Here is a 15,850-nt window from a genome sequence, read left to right as displayed (position 1 = left end):
AGGTTTTAAATATCAGAATCAGACGTATAGGGGAGAGCTCACTAATAGCAATATAAAAAAGATCAAACTTCTTTTTTAAAAAAGATTTTATTGGGATCCCTGGGTGGCGCAGCCTTTGGCCCAGGGCGCGATCCTGGAGACCCGGGATCGAATCCCACATCAGGCTCCTGGTGCATGGAGCCTGCTTCTCCCTCTGCCTGTGTGTGTCTCTGCCTCTCTCTCTCTCATTCTCTGTGTGACTATCATAAATTAAAAAAAATATAAAATAAAAAAGATTTTATTTATTTATTTGAGAGGAGCGAGTGTGCAGAGAGAGGGAAAAGCAGACTCCTACTGAGCAGGGAGCCTGTTGTGGGGCTTGATCCAGGACCCAAGGATCATGACCTGAGCCAAAGGCAGATGCTTAACCGACTGAGCCACCCAGGCACCCCAAGGATGAAACTTTCTTAAAGTTAGAGTTCACTGCTTTAGGATTCCTGGGATTCTCTACAATTTGAATCATAGTAATGTCAAAAGGGCCATCACAATTACTTTTCATTCTAATGAGCAGTATTTTAGGACTAACTAGTAAGTGTCTCTCTCATGTAAACACTCTGCTGGGAATTATATTAAGCTTATATCTGACCGTTGGGCTTTAAGAGAAGCAGTTTTAGCTCCCATCTGCCAAGTTAGCTATTAAGACTGTAGCCTTCAGAAGCATCAAGCTTAGTTTGTATATATTGCTCAAGCCATATGATGGTTAAATAGTGATTAAGTGCTTGTATAGGAGCCACCTGGGTGGCTCAGTTGGTTAAGTGTCTGATTTCAGCTCAGGTCATGATCTTGGGGTCCTGGGATCAGCCCAGCATTGGGCTCCATGTTCAGTAGTGTCTGCTTCTCCATCTTTCCTTCCCCCTACTCATATTTACATTCCCTCTCTCTCAAATAAATAAATGGAACGTCAAAAACAAAACAAAACAAAACAAAGAGCTGTGTAGGGGTACCTGGTTGACGCATTTGTTTGGTTAACCATCCAACTCTTGGTTTTGGCTCAGGTCATGATCTCGTGGGTCATGAGATCTAGCCCCATGGTGGGCTCCCTGCTTAGCAAGGAGTCTCTGTGCCCCACCCTCCCGACTCACTCACACACTCTCCCCACCCTCCCGACTCACTCACACACTCTCAAATAAATTTTTAAAAACAGAGCTTGGGTAACATTTTTACACATTTCTAAGGGGACAATGATCTTCAGAGAAGCCTATGACTCAAGAAAAATCTCCCATCTCAGTTATTTCAGGGCTTTTGTTGCTCTAATTGGAAAAGAAAGGAGTGGGTGACCACAACAGAAGAGTGGATAAATTTACATTTTATAACTCTAAATCATTTTTGTTTCTTTGATAGAGTGGAGATTATTCATTAATATATTAATATACTATTAATTAATTTATGGTTAGTCATTCATTAGATTCTTTAAGGCTTTTCTTTTTTTTTTTAATTATTTATTCATGAGAGACAGAGAGGGAGAGGCAGAGACATAGGCAGAGGGAGAAGCAGGCTTCATGCAGGAAGCCTGATGTGAGACTCAATCCCGGAACTCCAGGATCAAGCCCTGGGCCGAAGGCAGCGCTAAACCACTAAGCCACCCAGGCATCCCACCTTGTTTCATTTCTAAACACAAAAGTCTGGATAAAATCCTTGGTCTCCCATGTATATGTAATGTCTTCATGCTTTCATTCCTAAACTTTATGTTCATAACAAATTTATCAATTAAGTTTATTAAATGGCAAATGTTTATAGAGATCTTTAAAGGAGCCAGAATTCATGGCCTGCTTCTTAATGGGCCTCTACCACATTTACGGGAAATAGAAACAAGGCCTACATATATGCATTTCCTACCTATCCAGGTTTTAGAGAATCCATTTGTTTCTCTTTAGTATTTTTTTTAAAGATTTTATGTATTTATGTATTCATGAGAGACACAGAGAGAGAGGCAGAGATATAGGCAGAGGGAGGCTTCCCTGTGGAGAGCCTGATGCAGGACTTGATCCTGAGACCCTGGGATCATGACCTGAGCCAAAGGCAGACACTCAACCACTGAGCCAGCCAGGTACCCTAAAGATTTCATTTTTAAGTAATTTCTAGACCCAATGTAGGGCTCTAATCCACAACCCCAATCAAGAGTCTTAGGCTCCAATGACTGAGCCAGCCAGGCGTCCCAGAGGTATACAGTTTTAAAGTATTCTATTAGTATGGGAGGGGCTAAAAATGGAATTAACACTAAAGATTACTTGTGCATCACTTTATTAAAAAAAGGAATGAAATGATTTGACAACGTCATTCAATTGCTTTGTTACTGTTAAATCCAAGACTTGAGTTCAAATCCCAATTCTAATTCCATGACTTCTAACTTGAAAAGGGATATAGCCATTCTGTATTTCAGTTTTCTTATCTCTTTATTTTTATTTATTTAAAAATTTATTTGGAATAGAGAGAGAGATAGCACAAACAGGAAGGGCAGAAGGAGAGGGAGAGAGAATCTCAAGCAGACTACAGATTAATCATGAAGCCCAATTTGGGGCTCAATCCCAGGACCCTGGGGATCATGACCTGAGCTGAAACCAAGAGAGTCAGATGCTTAACTGAATGCACCCCCTTCTTGTGTCAAAAATGGAGACTATTGTAGGTGATTATTATAGGCATGTGGATTATATAACATCAGCTAAAAACATGAGTTTTGAGTATTTTATTACCCCTGATTCTCAGTCCAGGTGTTCATCATGTTAGCTCTCTATACGTAGAAATACTCTATTTATAACTGCCTTTATTTTTAAAAAAAGTTTTTAAAGTTTTTATGTATTTATTTTTTGGGGTGGGGGGGGGATAGAGAGTGTGTGCACAAGAAGCGGGAGGTACAGAGGGAATGAAAACCCCAAGCAGACACAGAGCCTGATGTGGGGCTTGATTCTACAATGCTGAGACCACAACCTGAGCTGAAGTTAAGAGTTGTACAGTCAACCAACTGAGCCACCAGGCACCCATAAGTGCCTTGATTTTTAAAAACTTATACTGTGGGGGATCCCTGGGTGGCGCAGCGGTTTGGCGCCTGCCTTTGGCCCAAGGCGCGATCCTGGAGACCCGGGATCGAATCCCACATCGGGCTCCCGGTGCATGGAGCCTGCTTCTCCCTTTGCCTGTGTCTCTGCGCCTCTCTCTCTCTCTCTGTGATTATCATAAATAAATAAAAATTAAAAAAAAAAACAACTTATACTGTATTATAATAATTTATTCACATTTGATGTATTTTGAGATAAAACCAGGAAAAAAGAAAACAAAATTCTGGGCAACTCTTTTCCCTCCTTTATTTTGAAAATGATTTTATTTTATTTATTTATTTTTTTGAAGGTGATTTTATTTTATTATTTTTTTTAAAGTTTTTTTTTTAATTTTTATTTATTTATGATAGTCACACACACACACACACACACACACACACACAGAGAGAGAGAGAGAGAGAGAGGCACAGAGACACAGGCAGAGGGAGAAGCAGGCTCCATGCACCGGGAGCCCGAGACATGGGATTCGATCCCGGGTCTCCAAGATTGCGCCCTGGGCCAAAGGCAGGCGCTAAACTGCTGCACCACCCAGGGATCCCTTGAAGGTGATTTTAAAAAGTTTTTAAAGAATTACCCTTTCCTACCTCCTCTATCCCTAAGCATGAAAAAGGACAAAAGAAATGGACCTTCAAAAGCCTAACTGAACACCTGGCAATGTTTAGCCACAAGAAGTAGGAAGAGTAAAGTTGGAGTTAAGTCTGTAAGAAAGAGAAAAGTATTTGAATAATAGTAAGCAGCTAGCTACTTCTTCTAAACGAGAAAGGTTAAGAGGGGAGCTTTTACATTTGAATTGAGATGCTAAATAAACAAACAACCACCTTTCTAGAAAATTTGAAAGTAGGGAGGAGTAGCCAATTTAAAAAATCCTCTTTAATCTTCTATATAGTAATTCTAAAGAGCATTAAATGCTCATCTTATGAAACAGGTATTGTTTCTGAACAAGCTTTAACTGAAAATTAGTGAATAGTCACTATGCGCCAGACTCTGAAAAATGAAAATAATAACCACCTTAAAAAAATTTAAGTAATCTCTACACACAAAATGGGGCTCTAACTCACTACCCTGTGAGATCAAGAATTATATGGCTCAAAAAAAAAAAAAATCATATAGCTCTACACCTACTGAGCCAGCCAGGTGCCCCTCCTTTAAAAAAAAAAAACCAAACAAACCCTCAGTTTATGCTAATTTGTATAAACCACTTAATCTGTAACCTAGTTTCATGGCAAAATACTCTATTAGGAGTGTTTTTAGGATTTTTAGGTAATGGTCAAATAGCAATCAATTAGAAAAAAGAGATACTCTTTAAGAAATTTAGGACCATGAAAAAAATGTATAAATCATGAAAAATAAAATTCTTATAGGATGGGAGGCTATAGAAAAGAGGTATCAAATACCAGAATCATCCAGAGAGATTTTTCCACAATACACATGTCCATAACATCCTCAATCTGAGTCACAATTTCCAGAATGAAAATATATACGCACATATAAAATTTCCAGGTAGTCATGACACCATCTTCTAACTCTCCCTATTGCCATTTGAGAATAATGAACTAAAGACATCACTGATATTAATAAAGGAAGATAACTGAAAAGCACAGAATTATTTTATGCTTAGACAAGACAGAAATATAATGAATACGACCTACAGACTGGAATTGAGACAAGAACAGAATTATTCATGGAACCCACTGTATGAAAAAGAAACAAAGGAGGAAACATGGGGCAGGGGCAGGGGCATGGGGTGATAGGAGGTGTTTTGGTTGTTTCTTTGAAAACTAACTCAGGAAATAAGATAATTATCATTACACAGGAAAAAAAGCCATTGACAAATACATAATTTTTGTGCATATAACATTGATACCAAATACAATTTAAACCAAAAAGGGTATATAATCCTTGCTTATTTTACAAATAAAATCTAAAATAACAGACAAGATAATAAGACGTATAAAATAACATTTACAAAGATCTTTCCATATAGTTCTCAAACTTAAAGAATTTTTAATATTTATATTGCAAAGATAATATGAATAGGTTGAGATAATAAGATTATGGGAAGAGAAAACAAAAAAATTAGATGAAAACAAGAGAGACTTGACTGAAGGAAGCTTAGAAAGGAGTGTATGCCCTAAGATCTCTTCAGATTGTCAATCTAAGATCAGTTCAATACTCTTATGGGTAATACAGATATAGATGAAAAGAATAGGGATGGGCCTACAAAGGGATGATGCTAAACTATGTCATCAATACTTTGGTGTCCAAGCATTAATAAATCTGTTATTGTTGCTTGAAATCAACATAATCTCAAAATTTTATTAGGCGACATAGGTAGAGTTCTCCAAAAGCCAGAGAAAGATGTTACCAGTATAATTATCAAATTATAATTAAAGAATTTGGTACAAGGAATTTACTTGTTAATGCCAGAGTTCAAGAAAAACAATCATTAGCACCACTATTATCAAGTGCTTTTTGGACTATGGTAAGTAATCCACATGTGCTATTATCACATTTAACCAGTACAACCACCCTATAAGGTAGATAGTTATAATCGGTATTTTACAAATGGTAACACTGAAAGTTACAGAAATGCCCAAAGTTGCATAGCCATGAGTGGTAATACAGTAGAAGCAGGAAGTAAAGCTAGGTCTGATACCAAAGCCTGAGCTAGAGAGCTAAAGCCTATGAAATATTTTAAACTTAAACTATGAAGTATAGGATGTTTAGGGTCTAAAACCACAAAATGTGTCCAAATATTTAACTTATTTCAAATATATAACTACATCAAGAAGATGGAAGAAATTTCAGTAACACCACTGAATATGTCTAGGTAAAAGCATGCAGCTAAATAGCTAAGTTATAAACTGACGATGAGTTAGAGGTACATGAGTGGACACAATTCACAAATCCACTAAAGAAACACAGTTAAGTTTCAGATACAAACAAGGGAATTCAATCAAGGGTAGCAATGATAGCAATACCCAGAAAGAGACTTTAAACAAGAAATAGAGCTTTGAACAAGAAAAGACTGGACATTAGTTTGATTCCTTCGTGCTAAAGCAGAAAACACTCCTTAAACACAGAAGGGAAGTAGAAGCTAATCCTATCAAATTTCCAAGAATAATTCTCCCTAACCTGTTGGTTGGTGAGACTGCCAGCAACATTACTTTTCTTGGCAGTTCACCTAGATAAGCAAAAATGAGAAATAAGTATTTAGAGACCTGAGCCCGTATCTAATAAAATATACATAGGCCCCTGCCTTACATAAAGTAGATCTACTTTGCCTCCATGAACTTGTAAACAAGGCCATGATTTATAGAATATCAAGATATTCCCATAGGTAACTATGATAGGCACAAAATAAGGAAGTCAAAGTTCTAAGGTTCTGAATCTTAGGATTCCAAATTAAGACAATCACAGATGAATAATTCTTTCCCACTCTCCATCCCTACTCCCACCTGGCAAACCTGTACAAACAAACAAATAAATACTGCTTTAAAAATATGTGATATAAACATTAAAAAGAGAAGGATGGTAAAAATAATTATAAAGGAAGGGTCTTTATATTATATAAAGGTAATATTTGAAGACAAAACATAGAACTAAAAGAGGTAATGGAGCAAGATGATGTCCACCCCCAATCATACAAGAGGCAAAGAATTCAGAGACTACCCATGAAAATCAGGACTAAAGAGTCATACTGAAATGACATTCAACTACACATTTTTTCAAATGTAGGAGGGATCATTTTTACACCTGTGCAGAAAGTCATCTATACACTAAATAAATGCTAAATATGCTAAATAAATGCTATTTACCCAAGCCTACACTAATAAGCTTTCATAATAAAGAATAGAACAGCTATGGAGTACGTTATTTTTAAAAGTTTTTCGGAAGCATAGTTAATTCAGAAAATTAACAGAGATTTTGAAAACTGGGAAGGATACTAAGTTAAATATTATTTGAAAAGGTGTCAGGGGAGTCTGGCTGGCTCAGTTGGAACAAACATGCGATTCTTGATCTCTGGGTCGTGAGTTTGAGCCGCATGTTGGCTGTGGAGTTACTTAAAATAAATAAAACTTAAAAAAAAAATAAAAGGAAAGGACATAAAGCAGATGGTTAAACAGTGAAAAGCAGTGTTCTGAAAATGAAGACAAATCGAGATACTGAAATAGAAACAATGAAGGTATAAAGGAATAGAAAACTGCAAAGGAATGCAGGTGATTATATAGGGGGGTTAAAGAGACAACTTGACAAAATATTAATTTGAGAAACTAAAGAGAAAAAATTATAAATAACAGTTATCAGAAAAGCTAAGGCTGTAATATGAAATTAACACTTTAATCTCAGTATACCATGAAAAATTTTTGAAATGTCCCTAATCAAGGAGACCAAACAAGAGGATGTGCATGGGTCCAGCAGATATGTGTCCCTGGAAATACTCAAAGCTAATGGTGGTCCTTAGAGTCCCATTCCTAAGAAAAGAGAGAGAGGTTCTTAATAATGCTCAGGGCTGCAATCATAGAAAACTGTCCTTAAGAACATGTGACTTCTAAGTTTAGGTTTGCTCATTACACTAAAAATAGGCTTGATGAGAAAGTATAATGACTAAAGGAGCATCCACTGAGTCTCCACAGTTTCTGAAATCTAAATTTGAGACTTCTCTAGTGCTCATAGGAAGTGAAGTAGAACCTCTAGATTAGGACAGGGGGTGGAGGCCTCATGATGAAGAACTAGGAAGTTTCTGAGTATGGAAGCTGGAAAGCTGGTGGTTATCAACTGTTCTCTTTCTTGAGATTAAAACGGTTTTAAAAACAGAATATACTGGGGCACCTGGCTGGCTCAGTTGGTGGAGCATGAAACTCTTGATCTTGAGGTCATGAGTTCAAGCCTCACACTGGGTGCAATGCTTACTTAAAAAAATAAATAAATAGGGCAGGCTGAGGGGCTCAGTGCGCCACCTTCAGTCCAGGGCGTGATCCTGGAGACCTGGGATTGAGTCCCACGTCGGGCTCCCTGCATGGAGCCTGCTTCTCCCTCTGCCTGTGTCTCTGCCTCTCTCTCTCTCTCTCTCTTCTCCGTGTATTCTCATGAATAAATAAATAAAAACTTTAAAATAAAGAAATAAACAAGTAAATAAATAAATAAACAAATAAATAAAATAAACACACAATGTAAATCTTTCTCAAGCTGAAAGACACACAAAGAAACAAAGAGAAATGTTCTTTGCAAAAAGAAAAAGAAAATGCACAGCAAGAAAAATGAACATTTTCCATTTGGTTTCTTGCTATTAGAATGGAGCTCATTAAGTTTCTTGTGTCCTTGAGGACCACCAAACCTACCATGTGGTAATGTTATGTTTGCACCATCAATGATTGCTTGTGCCAGTTCATGATCATTGCTCTCAAAAGCATGTGCTGCAGCCTTCAAGGCATCCCAAATCTCTTTACGGCCTTCAAAAGCTGGTGCAGTATCCCAAAATTCGTCCCTCTTGCTGCGTAGTTGTCCATCTGTCATGGGATAATCGCTTTTCCATTTGGGTTTCTCCTTTTTCAAAGGCTGGTTACGACCTAAAGCGACTGAGAAGAAAGAAAAAAGCTGTCGTCAAAACCAAAACTTAGAACTGATGTATTAAAAGTTATCTGGTCATGGGAAGCCTGGGTGGCTTAGTGGTTGAGCATCTGCCTTCAGCTCAGGGCGTGAGCCCGGGACTTGATCCCACACTGGGCTCCCCGCTGGGAGCCTGCTTCTTCTCCCTCTGCCTGTGTCTCTGCTTCTCTCTCTGTGTGTCTCTCATGAGTAAATAAATCTTAAAAAAAAAAAAAAAAAGTTATCTGTTCATTCCTCTTTGATTCATTCATCAAAATTATAGCTAGAAGTCTGCCTACTAATTAATTATTGCATTCTGAAATTTCCCATTTTAGAATTACAAGAGCAAATGGAGACATTAGATGGCTCTATCCAAAATGTCCAGTGACAAGTTAAGAACTCTCTTCAACTCAGTATGCCTTCTCCAAAGGATGGTTTTAAAAATTACTTAGAAAAACAGCAATAAGTGTTTCATCAGACAATAATGGCAGGATTTTAAAAAGTCAAAGGATGCCATAAAAGAGGTAAGATACTAGGAAAAATCAAGTAGCAAATTAGCTTGAATCTCAGGACTCTGGACATGTGATGCCAAAAAGTAGGACCTGAGAAATTCTTAGGAGGGGAAAGACTGCTTTGTGGTATCCAAAGGAACAGTCAAAACCACTAGCTCCATGAGGAAACCTGACCATAGGAGCACTCCACTCTGGGCTTCAGTCAAGGAACTGTAAATGCCTCTCTCTGAACCCCATATATGAGGTAATTTGGAAAGGGTGAGAGAGATGGTTAGAAATCAGTGAAAATAGGATTGAACAGGTGATCCTGTTCCCGGACCACAGGAGGACTCCAACCAGCAGAACTACATTACCCCACTTTAGTTTCAAACCTAGAGAAGAAAAAAGAGAGCAAGAGTCTACTCCTCTTTTGCTGTAAAAGACAGCATAGCTCCTTAGGGAATGTTACATAGTAATTAATAATGCTAGAACAAGTCTGTTGTAGCTTCTTTTACCTAGATACTTACCTGGCTTATGATCACCAATCTCATACCAATACAGAGAGCCATTCTTAATCTTACGCAGTGCCATAGATAAGAAATAGTTTGACAGACGGAAAAATAAGTAAAAAGAAAATTGAGGCTTGATGGAATCTAGGGTAAGAGTAGGTGGGAAGTAAATGACAGAGTGGTAGGAAGGAGAGGGTATGCATCAAAATTCACTGTTCTATATTTAATTGCAGAAAGAATACTAATTTAAAAGAAATTACTCTCAAAATGGTTCTAAAGAAGCTACGAAATTAACCACTCCCTTACTGGCCTATAGCCAAATGAAATTTGGGCTATTCATAACAGAAATAAAATTACACCAGTCCTTGGGCAATCTCTATACTGTACACCAGGCTATGTTCCTGATAACAGAACAAACTAATGCAACAAAGTGTATCTGGTTTGATGCTTGGATTAAACCATGCTTTTTCCACATAATCTGGCTATTTTATCTCAAGGAAAAAGACAGCAGGCCATGCCACTGTCAGCTATTTTTCTCTTAAAACATTCAGTGTTTGACTCCCTGTAATTTTTGGCCCTGTAGCTTATCCATCCTAATAAAATGCCAACCAGTTGAGTTCTAAAAAGGTATGGAAAGTAAAGTAGGAAAACAGTCTATGTAGTAGCAGGGCTGGAAAGACAACCCAAATATCCCCTTTAAGAAGTATTTACCGAACATTCATTAAGGGTAACAGTATAGATGTGTGTATCAGGTTTAATTCAAACATTAGAAACACAATCTATACTAACGATTTTCCCCTGCATTTTCCAAATAACAAATAAATGTATACAGAGCATTATTCTCTAAAAGGTGTTCAGAATACATCAGGTAATCACAATCCCCTACTGATTCTACCAACAAGATAAAATGAAAGGCAAATTTATTTTCTGCTATATTAACCTTTAGATAAGTCAGTAATAGTTTAGGGACAACACTCAGTTTACTGAATAGAGAGTAGAAGACAGGATACAATCGGTAAATACCTATTTGAATAAGTATTCAATATTCAAATGATTATACATTACTCAAAGTTATCTATTCAATATTCAAATAAGACCCCAATTTGAATAAAGTTTCGGGTCTTTCTGAATAGTTCCAGAGAACTGTTTAGCTTCCCATATATTAAATATACCAGAGGAAAAAATCTGTTATAATTCTGTCATTGTAAAAAAAAAAAAAAAAAAAAAAAAATTCTGTCAAAAAGCAAAAACAACAAAACCTCAACAATCTCAGTACTTAAACCTAAGAAACCGAAAGAGGTTTCTCAGAGGGATCCACCAGAAAAACAATCTAATTTTAAAGGTAAAAAATAGGGGTGCCTGGGTAGCTCACTAGGTTAAGTGTCTGACTTTGACTCAGGTGATGATCTGGGGTTCTGGGATCAAGCCCTATGTCAGGCTATGCATTCAGTGGGGGAGTCTGCTTCTCCCTCTCCTTTTGCCCCTCCCCCTGCTTTGTCTCTCTCATATAAATGAATAAAATAAAAAAAAAAAAAGTTAAGGTAGAAAATACTTTGGAAAAAGCAAGCTCTCTTCCTTAATGAATATGAGGTAGCTTTATTTTACCTCTCCTTACCTAATGAAGGTGTAAGAACAAAGTCCCCAAAAAAGGACAAATGACACATTATACTTAATCACTCCAAATCCGTTTCAAATCTATATGCTGTAAAGTTCCAAAGTAATTACTTTATGTAAGAGTAAGAAAGACAAAATAAATACTTGTAACATCAAATAAGCTTCCTTTTCTCTGTCTTGGTCTCTACTTTTCTCTGTATCACAAACATGTAATAAAGAATGTCTATTATTAAAATACTTAAGTCTTTACAACATAACTATTTTAGTGAAACCGCTGAGCAGGGCAGAATTTTCATTACAAAATATGAAGTTTAAGTTTCTTTTTTTTTTTTTTTAAAGATTTTATTTATTCATGAAAGATACAGAGACACAGGCAGAGATAGAAGCAGGCTCAATCCAGGGAGCCCGATGTGGGACTCAATCCTGGGACTCCAGGATCACACTCTGGGCTGAAGGCAGACACCTATCCGCTGAGCCACCCAGCATCCCTAAAAGCTTCATTAAGGGGTGTCTGGGTGGCTCAGTTGGTTAAGTGTCTGTCTCTTGATCTCAGCTCAGGTCTTGATCTCAGGGTTCTGAGTTCAAGCCCTGCATTGGGCTCCACACTGAGCATGGAGCCTACTTAAATAAATATACAAATAAAATAAAAAGCTTCATTTTAAACTAAATGCAATTTATTGCCTAACATATCTTTATTAAATGAACTGGGGAAAAATGGATATTTAGCAAAAGCATTTAAACTATGTTCTTGTGAAAACATTTAGGGTTTTATAGGGATTTAATATTTGTAAAGCACCAAAAAAGGATTGGTATATAATAAAACTGCAAATATGTGTTTGCTAAGTAAAAATAAATTTGGGAATACTATATATATGAAATCAAAAGCCTTGACATGTTTTTCAAAAATATACAGGCTAAGTCTTTTCTCATAACTTCTGAATAGAACTTGACATTCTAAGAATTTAACATAAAGTGCCTTCCTCAGTTTTAAAAAGAACTGTTCTATGATTGTCATGCACATCCTGTGCATTTATGAGTATATTTTCTAGAAATTGGTCACCAAATGTTGTGCTTCGATTTTAGCTGACATCACAAACTTGAATTTCTGAAAATACCTAGACGCAGAAATCAACCTAGCAGCGAAGAAGCTATGTTTTTTTTTTTTTTTTTTTTTAATTTATTTATGATAGGCACAAAGTGAGAGAGAGAGAGGCAGAGACACAGGCAGAGGGAGAAGCAGGCTCCATGCACCGGGAGCCCGACGTGGGATTCGATCCCGGGTCTCCAGGATCGCGCCCTGGGCCAAAGGCAGGCGCCAAACCGCTGCGCCACCCAGGGATCCCAGAAGCTATGTTTTTTTTGCACCAAGTCAGTCATTCTCAATTATGAAGAAAACGAAGTAAACTATGTATATTCAATTAGATTATATCTCATGCTGTGATACTTTCAGGTTTATCTCTCATACATCACCTGACTCCTGACACCAAGACAGATGCTCAGTATCATTCATATATCTGGGACTAAGTACAGTATTATGCTCTAACAATAGATTTAAACAGGAAACAGTTCTTATTCCCCAAATTTCTGTTTTAAATCTTTAAACTGCAGGCAACCAAGCACATTGTTTTTTATTTTTTATTTATCTCTTTAAAAATATTTTATTTATTTATTCATGAGAGACAGAGATAGAGAGATAGAGATAGAGAGAGGCAGAGACACAGGCAGAAGGAGAAGGCGGCCCCATTGCAGGAAGCCCACCACATTGTTTTTTAATTCCATGGTTTAACATATAATAAAAGATTAATAAAGAAACCTAATTATTTTATTCAGAAAATACCCTTCTTTCCCCCATCAATCCAGTTACTTTCTTTTTTATTAAAAGATTTTATTCATTTATTCATGAGAGACACAGCAAGAGGCAAGACACACAGGCAGAGGGAGGAGAAGCAGGCTACATGCAGGAGATCCTGGGACTCCAGGATCACGCCCCGAGCCGACGGCAGATGCTCAACCACTGAGCCACCCAGGCTCCCCAAGGCAGTTATTTTCTAAAACTTTGCCAAAAACTCACCTTCTCAGAAGCCTCTTAATCACATTCATCGACTCATATTATTTTTCCTTATAACTGGTCAGCACTTCTTCCCACTCTGATAAATAGATCGATCTAACATGCAGTTTGCTTCTCGGGATCTATTATCTTAAATATTTATTTTTACTCGACAATTGAATGCGTTTGGCAAAAAAATTCACTTTGGCATTCTATTGATAAAAAACAATGATCTCAGAGCAATTGGGTGGCTCAGTGGTTGAATGTCTGCCTTTGGCTCAGGGTGTGATCCCACTGTCCTGGGATGGAGTCCCACATCATGCTCCCTGCATGTAGCCTGCTTCTACCTCTGCCTACATCTCTGCCTCTCTCTCTGTGTCTCTCATGAATAAATAAGTAAAATCTTTAAAAACAAAACAAGAAACAATGATCTCTAAAATAAAGTATGTTTATAGTTATTTTCCTTCTTTTGGTTCCTTGCTTTAATAGAGACTCTTCAGGGCACCCAGGTGGCACAGCGGTTTAGCGCCTCCTCTTTGGCCCAGGGCGTGATCCCGGAGTCCCAGGATCAAGTCCCACATGGAGCTCCCTGCATGGAGCCTGCTTCTCCCTCTGCCTTTGTCTTTGTCTCTGCCTCATTCTCTCTCTCTCTCTCTCTCTCTCTCTCTCTCTCTCTGTCTCATGAATGGATGAATGCATACATAAATGAATGAATGAATGTATAAAATAGTAATAATATTGGGACTCTTCAAATGAATAAAGGAGAAGCCATAGAATATAAATATCATGATATGACTCATGTACTAATAGCTTTAACAGATTAAAAAACAGAGCATTCCATTTCGCTAACACAACATCCTAAGGGAAAAGACTGAATATTTAAAGAGCTCACCATCAAAGGACAAAATGTTGTTTCAAAGAATTCTGAAAACATGAAAGTAACAAGGAATAGGATTGGTATAATGTCCCTATAATTAGATTGATTAGAGTCTGAAGATCATGAAAACGAAAGGGAAATTTTTGTCACTCCCAAGAATTAAGAATAGATCCCACAGAACTCTTCCGTAACAGATGGTGCTGGCCTAAAATGATACTCATATTTTATTCTCATGTAAATTTAGAATGCACTAACAAACACACACATACTACATATATTCCCTTTACCTAAAGCAACTATCAAAATAAACATAGGGAGATAAATGCTTAAACTAACAGTACCAACATACCAACAGTCGAAACCATTTCCCATAACTTCTCTAATATCTGAGAATTTAGATGTGGAAGAGATATTAGATAGTAGCAGCCAACTTTATTATTTGACAGGAAGGTAAGGAAGACCGAACAAGGATAAATGACTTGCTCAAGATCAAAAAGAGCCAAAACTAGAACCCAGATGACTAGATTCAAAGTCCAGAGTTCTCTTTGCATCATAGCACTCCATGTCTAACCAAGGCTGAGAAATGTGGTTTTCTTTACATACCAAATCAATTATAAGCGTCATTCAAAATAAAGCATGTGTTGTTTTTCTAGCAGCACTGATCTTTCATAGGCTTTGTTAGGACCAATGGAATGTCTCCGATTGGACAAAGGAAAAGCTAATTGAGCAGTACCAGATCCCCAACCTATCTCATCTACCACCTAATTAATTTCTTTGGAGAGATCATGCTTACTAAAGAGAAATCCTGAATAAGGGAAGAGGTAATGCAGTTTTCTAGTTTGTCAGTTTCAACTTGTAAGTCCTCAGCACCTGTAACAGATTAGGCACCAAACATCATATGTATGCATATCTAAGTAAATACACCATTTTAATGCTATCTTATAAAAAGTAAGAACATAATTTTAAAGGCATATATATAATTTCTAATGTTGTCTGAACTAGTTTTATTGAGGGGGGAGGCAGATAAACAAACATGGTCTCCTGGCCCTGTTTTTTGTTTTTTTTTTTAAAGATTTTATTTATTTATTCATAGACACAGAGAGAGGCAGAGACACGGGCAGAGGGAGAAGCAGGCTCCGTGCAGGGAGCCCAATGTGGGACTCGATCCTGAGTCTCCAGGATCACACCCCAGTCTGCAGGCGGTGCCAAACCGCTGCGCTACCGGGGCTGCCCTGGCCCTGTTTTTTATTTATTTTATTTGTTATTTACCTTTTTTTAAAATTTTTATTTATTTATGATAGTCACACACACAGAGAGAGAGCGAGAGAGAGAGGCAGAGACACAGGCAGTGGAAGAAGCAGGCTCCATGCACCGGGAGCCTGACGTGGGATTCGATCCCGGGTCTCCAGGATTGCACCCTGGGCCAAAGGCAGGCGCCAAACCGCAGTGCCACCCAGGGATCCCCTGGCCCTGTTTTTTAAAGTATAAATCCACTTACCAATGGCCTGAGCATACCAATAGGCAAGAGGAAAGCCAACCTACAACATAGTATGTCCAATGACTTTTTTTTATAAATTTATTTTTTATTGGTGTTCAATTTGCCAACATACAGAATAACACCCAGTGCTCAT

General features: G+C 37.6%; 1 protein-coding gene across 6 annotated transcripts in view; it reads right to left on the bottom strand.

Annotated features, from left to right (window-relative positions):
- UBTD2 (ubiquitin domain containing 2) overlaps positions 1-15,850 on the bottom strand; it is a 71,758-nt gene that overhangs the window by 9,510 nt on the left and 46,398 nt on the right. For all 6 annotated transcript variants that reach the window (XM_049109136.1, XM_025434553.3, XM_049109137.1 and 3 more), the window contains one exon: positions 8,435-8,671. In XM_049109136.1, coding sequence (XP_048965093.1) covers positions 8,435-8,609 — 175 coding nt within the window. In that variant the 5' untranslated portion in view covers positions 8,610-8,671. The remainder of the gene's footprint in view (positions 1-8,434; positions 8,672-15,850) is intronic.

This window comes from Canis lupus, chromosome 4, assembly GCF_003254725.2.
Source record: "Canis lupus dingo isolate Sandy chromosome 4, ASM325472v2, whole genome shotgun sequence".
NCBI classification, from domain to species: Eukaryota; Metazoa; Chordata; class Mammalia; order Carnivora; family Canidae; genus Canis; species Canis lupus.
The sequence above is the reverse complement of the archived record's forward strand: the minus strand, read 5'-3'. Positions and strand labels throughout refer to the sequence as shown.